This window comes from Oryx dammah, unplaced genomic scaffold (assembly GCF_014754425.2).
Source record: "Oryx dammah isolate SB20612 unplaced genomic scaffold, SCBI_Odam_1.1 HiC_scaffold_26, whole genome shotgun sequence".
NCBI lineage: Eukaryota > Metazoa > Chordata > Mammalia > Artiodactyla > Bovidae > Oryx > Oryx dammah.
Genome location: NW_024070210.1, coordinates 29,886,796 through 29,898,872, shown reverse-complemented (window position 1 = coordinate 29,898,872; position 12,077 = coordinate 29,886,796). Strand labels below are relative to the sequence as shown.

At 35.5% G+C, this 12,077-nt stretch overlaps 1 protein-coding gene across 2 annotated transcripts in view; it reads left to right on the top strand.

Annotated features, from left to right (window-relative positions):
- The window catches only part of MNAT1 (MNAT1 component of CDK activating kinase), a 226,251-nt gene that overhangs the window by 93,044 nt on the left and 121,130 nt on the right, over nt 1-12,077 (top strand). Inside the window, exons 6-7 of one of the 2 annotated variants that reach the window (XR_005718673.1) lie at nt 766-891; nt 5,134-5,227. Coding sequence is in view for 1 of the 2 variants with exons in the window: in XM_040226320.1 (XP_040082254.1) it covers nt 766-891 (126 nt within the window). In the remaining variant the exon portion in view is untranslated. The remainder of the gene's footprint in view (nt 1-765; nt 892-5,133; nt 5,228-12,077) is intronic. The other variant, XM_040226320.1, reaches the window with a different exon arrangement.

The following is a 12,077-nucleotide window of genomic DNA, read 5'->3' as shown; positions in this document are numbered from 1 at the left end:
GGGAAAATGCCTTGGATACATTTAGTTTAGACCTTAGCTGTGTAGCACTTTAAAAGTGTAAGAAGACTTCATTTTAAATAGGATAAATAACAGTTTACGTATAAGAGTTAGTTATTTGATGATGTTATTAATATGTGTGTATGCAGATTTGTATAGATAGTGGCCCTGTTTTAGTATCAATATAAGATATTAAAAATGTTTACTATTATTTTGCTAATTAAAAAATTTAGACTTAATTTATAAAAGTAAGTAATAAAGGAGAAAATAAATGTTACTTTTGGTTGTACTTAACAATCATTCCATTGTACAGAAAACAGAACAAGGATCATTTCCAAACGGCCTCAGGTGAAATCTAATGGGAAACAATTTCAAGCCAGTCTGAATTCACTGGGTAAAAGAATGTGTCTTAGATAAACATCTGATCTAGGTTATAGTACTTTGTACTACTCTCTTTGTGATTAGCTTCTAATTTTTTTTATTTTAATAAATATATGGTTGGTTTCACTAGATGAAATAAGACCCTATTATATAGTCTTTAATGTGGATTTTATAAAAATCCATTTTTGTAGGTTATTTTGATTTATGAGTCTAAAACAGCCTTTTCTTATTATGGAATGTTAAAGTTTTTTATAAAGTGTTCTCCATAAAGTGAATATTTAGGTTGACATCAAGTGCTTATGGAAAGGCATAATTTAAAATAAAAGTCTGGTTGCTCTTTAGTTTTTTCCTTTTAACTTTCACACTGCTCTTTAACTTCTCTTACAGGAGAGTTCTGATCTCCCTGTTGCTCTACTTTTGGCTCAGCATAAAGATAGATCTACCCAATTGGAAATGCAAATTGAGAAACCTAAACCTGTAAAACCAGGGACGTTTTCCACAGGCATCAAAATGGTAAGCAGTATTTTATTGTTTATTAGGAACATATATGTCAAGTATTATACTTTATAACTTTATATTGATTTTTATAGATAAACTGGAAGATTCAACTATTTAAGATGTATCTGATCTAGGCTACATGACTAGAAATAAAAATACATGCAGTATAAGAAGAAAGTGAAAAATAATAATTTACAGAGTATGCAACACAGTTTTGTTCTATATGATATTGAATTTGCATATCTTTTATTATTCTGTGTAAGTTTTTAAGCTTGTGGTGTAGAAAAACATTTCTTAAAATGCAGACTTCTGGTTTCTGGTATGGCATGTGAGAAGCTTGGAAATTGCCATTCCAACCTGACAACAAATAAAACTTAAAACCGACTGAAAAATGAACAGTTTTTTTTTTAGTACAGAGAGGTCACAAAGCAAGCCATTGCCCTTAAAATTGAAGAGACTAATAGAGACTACAGTGAATCACAGCTCACTGGAACAGCAGCCTTGCTGGGAACCAGTGCTGGTGTAGGGAAACCTGAATTGGTTCACAGATTACTGAAGGCTCAGTATGGGCAACTGTAAGAGTTAAAAACTCCAGGGGAAATTAATCATCAGAGGCCCTACACTTTTTGGGAGTCTTACCCGTTGTGTCTCAACCAGACTCTCTCTGTGTATATCAGAAAAATCCCCTCATGCTTTGGACAGATGAAGGAAAAGAGGGGAACCATTTTAAGATGTGCCAGGACATTCTGTTCTTCCTAACAAGATTTGCCCTCTAGGATAAACTGTTTTACCAGAGTCTAACTGAGTTTTATCAGAGCCTAGCAGAATGGCATCACCGACTCGATGGACGTGAGTTTGAGTGAAATCAAGGAGATGGTGATGGACAACGAGGCCTGGCGTGCTGCAATTCATGGGGTCGCAGAGTCGGACATGACTGAGCGACTGAACTGAACTGAACTGAACTGAACTGAACTGATGTGGGTGAAGGGAAATACCCAACTATAACTGCTCCAGTCTTAAACGTTGAAGAAGGGAAATATACAACTTCAGTTCACTCTAACCATCCTGCCCCACCTGATGGCAGGGAGATTGAGAAGTGTGTGTGAAGTTCACAGTCCAGAAACATAGGCTTTCTAAAAGACTGAGACCTTATTATAGGACTAGGATCTATCATCCTTGATACCATCAGTTCCGTTCAGTCGGAGTGAAAAAAAAAATTGCAAGATACACTAAAAGGCAGAAGACACAGTTGGAAGAGAGAGCAAGCATGAGAATTAGATATGACAGGGGAGTTGGAATTTTCAGACTGGGAATTTGAAACAACTGTGATTAATATGCTAAGAGTGCTAATGGATAAAGTAGATAACATGCAAGAACAGGTGGGCAATATAAGCAGAGAGATGGAAATTCTAAGAAAGAACTGAAAAGAAATGCTAGAGAAAAAAGAAGCTCTAACAGAAGTGAAGAGTGCTTTTGATGGCTTCTTAGTAGATTGGACATGCATGAGGAAAGAGTCTTTGAGCAAGAGGATATATCAGTAGAATTCTTGAAAACTGGAAACCAAAGAGAAAAAGCCCAGGGGGAATAAAAGCCCAGAACAGAATATTGCAAGGACTGTGGGATGACGACAAAAGGTACAACACAAGCATTCTGGCAATACCAGAGAAGAGAGAAAGGAACCAAAGACATATTTGAAACTATAACAACTGAGAATTTTCCTAAATCAACATCAGATACCAAACCAAAGACCCAGAGAGCTCAGAGAACATCAAGTAGGATAAATGGCAAAAAAAAAAAAAAAAAAAAAAAATCCTTATACCTAGGGATATGATTTTCAAATTATAGAAAATTGAAGATAAAGGAAAAAAAACTCCTGAGGAAGCTCCTCCTATAGAGAAGCAAAGATATATCTGGCTTTTCCTCAGAAATCATGTAAACAAGAGGGTGGAATGAAATATTTAAGGTATTGAGAGAAAAAAGCCAACAGCCTAGAATAATGTACTGTGTAAAATTATACTTTAAAAGTAAAGGAGAAATAAAGATCATCAGAGAAAAATAGAGAATTTTTTGCCAGTGGATCATTTTCGCAAGAAATGTTAAAAAAGGTTCTTTAGAGGCTAGGAAGATGCTATAGATGAGAAATCCAGAAGAAAAAGCATTGCAGAAGAAAAGAATGAAGATAAAATAAAACTTTTATTTTTCTTGTGCTTAGTTACTCTAACAGATAACAGTTTAAAATAATAGTAACACTGTTTGACTATGTTTGCTTATGTGTGTATATGTGTATATACACATGTATACTTATTCACACACATGTCTTTATATATAAGTGAAATGAATGACAGTGATGATACAAGGGATGGGAGGAAGCAATTAGAATTATTTTGTTAGTATAAGCTATTCACACTAACCATGTTTCTACTACTCAGCTATTGTTTTTGAGTTTTAAAATTGCCTACTTTGTTTGTCATATGTTTGCCAGCTAATTAGATTTATAAACACCTTGAGGACAGAAGTTGTATATTTTAACTTTGCTTTGTATAATTGTGGTTATGTGGGCACCTGAAAAATAGAAAATATTCATGATCTATTTTAAGCTTACAAATGTAGGAAGTTTGAGCATATCTTTACATAATGTAGGGAGGGCTTCCCTGGTGGCTCAGAGGATAAAGCATCTGCCTGCAGTGTAGGAGATCCGGGTTCGATACCTGGGTTTAGAAGATCACCTGGAGAAGGAAATGGCAACCCACTCCAGTACTCTTGCCTGGAAAATTCCATTGACTGAGGAGGTTGGTAGGCTACAGTCCATGGGGTCGAAAAGAGTCAGACATGACTGAGCGACTTCACTATGATTATTTGGATGATTAAAATATGTATATAAAATACTAAACCAAGTGCAACAGTCATTTTACAAGTAATGCTTTTTGTTATTATAATTTAAATGTCTAAGTGAATTATAATATCTTTACATTGTATAATTAAGTAATATATATTTTTAGGATTCTTGAATTTTGGGGAATTTTATGATAAATTTGGCATATTGATATCCTGGAAATCTGTGGCATTGCTTTGACCATAGTATTTTGTTCTACAGTTTTTTGCAATTTATTTTTTCAATTTACATACAACAAAGGTCATTCTTTGTGATGTATAGGATCTTGCCAGACGCAGAACAGTATAGCGATCATAAAATCATAATGTAGAGCAGTTCCATCACTCCTCAAAATTCTTTCATGTGAGTTGTTTCCTTAGTTATGATTATCAACCAGGCTGCTGTAAGTATTTGCTTACAGTTGTGTAGGTAAGTTTTAATTTGTTGTGGGTAAATACTACTAAGAAGGAGATTGATGATTTATATATGAGAAAGATATATTTGGCTTTGTAAAAAATTTCCAAACTGTTTTTAAAGTGCCTGTACCAGTGTGCATTCCTATCGACATTGAGTATCCAGTTGCTGTGCATCCTCAGCATTAAGAATTTTAGTATTTTAGGCATTCTAAACAGGTGTATAGTGGTATCTCATGGTTTTTAATTGGCATTTCCCTGATGACTAATGTTGTTGAGCACCTTTTTGTGTGCTTACATTGCATTTGACCTTAGTATTTAGCTTAATATATTAGATATCTTTCCAGATAGTGTTGTGACCTTGTTATTTATTTTCTTTCTTCTTCGCTTCGTCTCTTTTTTACAACCTTTTGTTTGGTGAAATGTAATGCAAATATACAGAAGTGCACAGAACCAAACCATATAGCTTAGTGAATTATTACAAAGTGAATATCTGTGTAACCATCACATGGCTAAAAGAAAAAAAAGTATTCTCAATGCTCTCGGAGTCCTCCTTATGACTTCTTACATCTAGCCTGCACCCCACTCCTTTTCCCCAAAATAGGCACTCTTGTCTTCTATGGCAGTCCCTATCTAGCTCTTTTAAATAACTTTAACATCTAAGCATGTATGCCTTAACCTGATTAATGTTTTGCTTGTCCATCTTATATTTGTGGGATTCATCCATGTTCTTGTATATAGATATAGTTTTTTTTTTTTCCACTTTTCGTTGCTGGGCGATGTTTCATAGGAGGACTATACTATATCCATTCTACTGTTGAAGGATGTTTAGGTTGTTTTGAGTTTCAGTATTATACATTATGCTAACATTTTTATATATATTTCCCAGTGCACATGTACAGACATTTCTTGGTGGCTGTTCACCGAAGAGTAGAATTACTTGGTCATGGTGATTATGTATGTTAATTTTAGGAGATACTGCCAAAACATTTTCCAAAGTGGCTTTTACCAATCGTACTTCTACCAACACTTGTGCCTTTCTGTTTTTTCTACTGTAACCATTCTGGTGAGTATTTATGCTTTGTGATTTTAATCTATACTTTATTTCACTGATCACTAATGAGATTGAGCATTGACTCTCCTATTATGTGAAATACACGTCTTTTGCTCATATGTCTAAGTTCTTTTTATGTTGTGGATCTGTTAGTCATGTGTTTTAAATAACTTTTGTCACTTTGTATTGTTTTTCCACTCTTAAGGGTTTGTTTTGAACTCTATTGTTTAATTTTGTATTATCCATCTGAAATTGGTTGTTTTTTTTGTATGGTGGGAGGGAGGTTACTTTAATGCTTTTTGAGATTAAAATAACTTAAGTATGTGATGGAATACTTATTATTACTGCTTATTATTTAGCAAATTTGGCATTTGGTTCAAGGGCATGGTGAAAATTTTAAATGAAATTTTTATGTGGATTGATTATATTACTGAATGTGGAGATTGATACATAATATAGATGAAGATCTAAGTGTTTATGAAGTTAAGAGTTTGCACTTTTTGGTAGAATCATTCCTAAAATGCAGGGTGAAAGTAATATTTATTGAGCGCCTATATCCCAGGAGTTGATTTCATTGAACAGACATTGGCAAGGATCCCAACATTGCTTAAGACTTTATGACCTGTGAGTTTTCTTTTAATAAAAGGTAGCATGTTTTTGTTTTTATATCTCCATGAGATAGATGATATTTCTATTTTTGCAGATCTGCAAACTGAGTCTCAGAGAGGTTAGATCACCTGTAAAAGATGGCACTGAAACTCATTCTCTTTCTGTTCTACCTTATTTAATTAATGAAAATGCTGAAAATACAAAACATAAATTCTTCCTCATTTGAGGATAGCTAGGATTTCAACTCTTGCTTCTTGTAGCGGACTGATTGTATGGAGGGTAACCTAAGGGACAGGAGCCGGAGCAATGACCTTTTCTTTTCCTGAGCTGCTGTACTTAAAGAAAAGTCAAACACAAGACAACAAACGAAGTCAGATTTGCTGAACTTGGAGAGGGTCCAAGGAAGACATATAAATGTAATTAAAGTTTTTGGAAATAAAGCCTTTGCTGTGTGACTGAGAAGACAGGATTTATTTATTTAGTAAACCTAGAGAAATATGAAGCGTTAAAAATTGGCATAAAATAATTAGTATGAAATGAGGATTTAATTATTATGTATTGAAATATGTAGAGTTGAGATTGAATATGTTTTGGTTAGGAGTGTTCACAGAGTGGTTGGATTTTTTGAATTTTATTTCCTAGAATTTAAACTCTCAGTGACTGGAAAATGTTGGGGTAGAGTATTAGAAGAATTATTTCTATATAATTTGTAACTTGAATATCTAAGAGAGTTCCACTTAGTCACTGTTTTATATATGAATAGGAGAAACTTTAATTTGTATTTATTTTGTCTTGTCTGTAGAGATAGTTCTTTGCACTCCTAAAGTAGGATTTGTAACTTTGTTTCTCAGCCGTTTGCTAGTTTTTGCTGCTGCTGCTAAGTCGCTTCAGTCGTGTCAGACTCTGTGCGACCCCCATAGATGGCAGCCCACCAGGCTCCCCCGTCCCTGGGATTCTCTAGGCAAGTTATTTTAAGCTAATTGGTTCAAATTCCAACAATATAATTTTAGTACCTCTGTTTCTTTTTTATTTTACAAATAATTCTAACTGTATTTTCCCCCAAAGAGTAGATGTGGTTACCATTATTACATCATTCCAGTTTGAGGCAGTGAAGAGATCTCAAAGTAATAGTTTTTCCTTCCCATTTATTACCAGCTTGTATCATTAAATATCCATACAGCATATCTACAGATTTAAGTACTAAGTCTTAGTCTTTTGAAAGCAAAGAAAGACACCTCTATCATGTTGTAAAATTAGAAACCAGAATCTAAGGCTGGGAATCTGGCACTTCTTTAGACGTGATGGTGTTCTGTACTTTGCTACACTTTTGTGTACAAACGGGAAATAAACTGAGTCATAAGGACAACCTAAGAATTGTTTTTAAGTATAGCTTTTGTTCCTTTGTTGTTAATTAGTGGGGGCAATATAGGGGAGCATGTCATTTGTTGTCAGAGGTAAAAGCAGTTTGAGTATTTTAACCTTGATGTTTAAAATTTTTATTTTATATTATTTGTGAGTAAGCCAGAAGGGAGCTCATTTGTGATATAAATTTACTTTTCTGATTTCAACAAATAGAATTTAGTTGTTTTCATCAAGGATTGCTTATTATTCGAACTCATTTAAAGATTGAACTCACTGTTAACATTTATTTATAGAAAATTGATATCCAGTTGTATCTGAAATAAAATAAAAATTTTACTGAGTAGTTATGTTCTGGCTGTAATTGTGCTGGATAGCTTAAGCACATTACCAGTTTGCTTGAAAAACAAAAAATAAAATGACCAAATAGAACTAAATCTATTCTTAACAAATAATTTCCACTTTTCTGGCGACTCAGAGTGTAGAAACCAAAGAAGTCATGTGAAAATGCAAGTAATATTAGAGTTAATGATTTTGTCTACAAATGTGTTTTGAAATGTAAGCCAAATTAACATTAAAAATAGTCTTAGCAATTCTTACACATTTATGAAACTCATAGATAAATGATTATGTCTTATAATTAGATACGAGGTGATTACTTTCTTTTAGCGTTTAAATGTCTCCAGGTATTTTGTGTTATTTCAATAAAATTGTAGTATGTTCTAATTTTAATTATAGAAATCTGTGAAGAGTTATATGTAAAATAAAAGTTTGGTTAATATCATCATTTTAAAGGAAATGTAGATTCTTATAACTTAAGATAATACTGTAATGAGTACCTTAAAGTGACCTAATTAAATATTTTTTATAAAATGAATAGCCACTATAATTAAAATTATAAATTTGAATTTTATTAAAATATTTTTTATTGAATTAATTTTATTGAATATTTTAGAATTATTTTAAAAGGTTTGTTTTGATATTATTATAAGGGCCTTGTGAATTATGACTTCTCTCAGTTCAGTTCAGTCACTCAGTCGTGTCCGACTCTTTGCGACCCCATGAATTGCAGCACGCCAGGCCTCCCTGTCCATCACCATCTCCCGGAGTTCACCCAGACTCATGTCCATCGAGTCCGTGATGCCATCCATCCATCCCATCCTCGGTCGTCCCCTTCTTCTACTGCCCCCAATCCCTCCCAGCATCAGAGTCTTTTCCAATGAGTCAACTCTTCGCATGAGGTAGCCAAAGTACTGGAGTTTCAGCTTCAGCATCATTCCCTCCAAAGAAATCCCAGGGTTGATCTCCTTCAGAATGGACTGGTTGGATCTCCTTGCAGTCCAAGGGACTCTCAAGAGTCTTCTCCAACACCACAGTTCAAAAGCATCAATTCTTTGGCTCTCAGCCTTCTTCACATTCCAACTCTCACATCCATACATGACCACAGGAAAAACCATAGCCTTGACTAGATGGACCTTAGTCGGCAAAGTAATGTCTCTGCTTTTGAATATGCTATCTAGGTTGGTCATAACTACATACATATTAACTGTATGACCTTGGGCAGATCTCTTAACTTCTGTAAGCCTTAATTTATTCAGTTCTTAAGAAATTAGTTTTAATGTCCTTGTCTGAAAATTCCATCCTGTCATTTCTCTATCTGCTTCTATTGACAGTTTTTCCCCTCCTGGTGTGGGTTTATATATTTCTGCCTTGTTTTTGAATACCTGGTGATTTATGACATTTTGTTAAATATTTTCAGACTTTGGGGTTGTAGTTAAGTTACCGGCAATCTGTTAGATCCTTGCATGGATTTCTTTTAAGCATTGTGTGTTCTCGCCTGGAGAATCCCAGGGATGGGGGAGCCTAGTGGGCTGCCATCTATGGGGTCACACAGCGTCAGGCACCACTGAAGCGACTTAGCAGCAGGGTCTATAAAGTGAAAGTGAAAGTGAAGTCACTCAGGCGTGTCTGACTATTTGCGACCCCATGGACTGTAGCCTATCAGGCTCCTCCATCCATGGGATTTACCAGGCAAGAGTGCTGGAGTGGATTGCCATTTCCTTCTCCAGGGGATCTTCCCGACCCAGGAATCAAACCAAGGTCTCCCGCATTGCAGGCAGACGCTTTACCGTCTGAGCCACCAGGGAAGCCCACTAGGGTCTAAGAAGAGATTTAAATATTAGGCTAATTTAGCTCTACTTTGAAGTTACACTGTTTTGAAGGCTCTGTATGTGATGTCGCATGTATTGAGAGGCTTTTTTCCCTTGTTTATTGAAACAAGTTTATTTTTTCCCTTGTTTATTGAAACAGTTTATTCAAACTGTTCTGGTCCTATGAGTTTGGGGAATTTTTTGAGCTATTTCTTTCCAGTTATTTTATTTGTTGTAGTTCAGTTGCTAAGTTGTATCCAGCTCTTTGTGACCCCATGGACTGCAGCACGCCCGGCTTCCCTGTCCCTCACTATCTCCCGGATTTTGCTCCAAATCATGTCCATTGAGTCAGTGATGCCATCCAACCATCTCATCCTGTGTTGTCCCCGTCTCGTTCTGCCCTCAACCTTTCCTAGCATTGGAGTCTTTTCCAGTGAGTTGACTCTTCGCATCAGGTGGCCAAAGTATTCTAGCTTCAGCTTGAGTAATTCACACTCATGTGCACATCACCCAGGCAAAAGTTAAGGACATCCTTCTGTAGATCCAGAGCAGAGGTGGGCAGATAGACAGCTCACAGGCTAAGTTCCACCTGCCACCTGGTAGTGTAACTACGTTTCATTGGAACATAGCCATACTCATTCATTTCTGTGTTGTCTTTGTCTGCTTTCATGTTTTAATGGCAGAATCAAGTAGCCTGCATAACTTAGAAAATTTATCTACCCTTTACAGAAAATGTTTGCAATCCCTGCTTTAGAGTTTTCTCTCTGTGTGCAGCATTTTCTTCTCTGGTAATCTAACCTTTAAATTACAGCTACCTCGACAGCCCTAAAGTATGCTCTCAGTTTCCTTGACTCCCAAGCTTTGTTTGAGTTCCCCTTCCACACATCATGGCCTGGAAATTGCCTCTATGTAGTACACAGAGAAATACAGGTATCTCTTCATTTCCTTTTCCTTGGGGATCAGAATCCTGTACTGACTGATACTCAATTTCTAATTTCTGAAAACCATTGATTCTTATAATTTTTTTAGTGTTTTAGTTGCTTAATTAATGTGGGGAATGGTCTGTCTAGTCCTTTTATAGTAAAATGGTCATATGCTGAAGTAGCAGCATAATATTTTGAGATTCATTCATGTTATTTTGTATATCAGGAATTAGCTTTTATTGCTATATAGTATTCTGTTCATTTGAATATACCAGTTTTGTGGTTCTGTTGTTGACAACTACCTGAGCTTTTTGCAGTTTTTGACTATTATTAAAGCTTCTATGAACTTTCTTATATAAGTTTTTTTGTAAAAACATGTTTTATTAATTTTTTTACTTTTAAAAATTTGACTGTTTTAGAGTATAATTCACTTACAGTGCTGTGTTAGTTTCAGGTATACAGGTAAGTTATTCAAGTATATGTATATCTATATCCAAATATATATGTGTATATATATATATCCAGAGATATACATATATCTTTCTCAGTTTCTTATCCCTTATAAGTTATTACAGAATACTGAGTGGAGTTCCCTGTGCTATATAGTAGGTCCTTGTTGATTATCTATTTTATATATATATATATCCATATATGAAGTAGTAATGTGTATATGTTAATCGCAAGCTCCTAATTTATACCCCTCCCTTCCCCTTGGGTAACCATAAGTTTGTTTTCAAAATCTGTGAATCTCTTTCTGTTTTGTAAATGTTTGCTTGTATCTTTTTTTTTTTTTTTAGAGTCCATGTATGAATGACATCATATGGTATTTGTCTTTCTCTGTCTGGCTTACTTTGGCTTCTAATGTGGCTTAGTGGTAAAGAATCTACCTGTCTGTGCAGGAGATGTGGGTTCAACCCCTGAGTTGGGAAGATCCCTTGAAGTAGGAAAGGGCAACCCACTCCAGTATTCCATGGGAGACTATATACTCTGTCCATGGGAGAATCCTAGTGGCTGTAGTCCATAGGGTCACAGAGTCTAACGCAACTGAATGACTAGAGAGCATGCATGCATACATGTTGCAAATGGCATTATTTCACTCATTTGTATGGTTAATATTCCATTGTGTAAATATATCACATCTTCTTTATCCATTCCTCTGTTGACGGGCATTAAGGTTGCTTCCATAACATACCTATTGTAAATAGTGCTGCAGTGAACACAGGGTGCAGGTATCTCTTCAAATTATAGTATTTTCTGGATATATGCCCAGAAACAACATTGCTGGATCTTCTGATAGTTCTAGTTTTAGTTTTTTAAGGAACTTTCATATTATTCTCCACAGTGGTTGTAGCAATTTGTTATTGTTGTTCAGTCACTAAGTCGTGTTTGACTCTCTGTGAACCCACAGATTGCAGCACGCCAGGCTCAGCTTGCTCAATCAGTGTCCACTGAGTCGGTGATGCTACCTAACCATCTCAGCTTCTGCTGCCCCCTTCTCCTTTTGCCTTCAATCTTTCCGAGCATCAGGGTCTTTTCTAATGAGTCAGTGCTTTGCATTCAGTGGCCAAAGTATTGAGTTTCAGCTTCAGCATCAGTCCTTCCAATGAATATTCAGGGTTAATTTTCTCTAGGATTGACTGGTTTCATCTCCTTGCAGTCCAAGGGACTCTCAAGAGTGTTCTCCAGCACCACAATTTAAAAGCATCAATTCTTCAGTGTTCAGCCTTCTTACAGTCCAGCTCTCACATCTGTACATGACTACTGGAAAAACCATAGCTTTGACCAGTTCACTTTCCAACTAATACTGTGACAGGGTTCCCT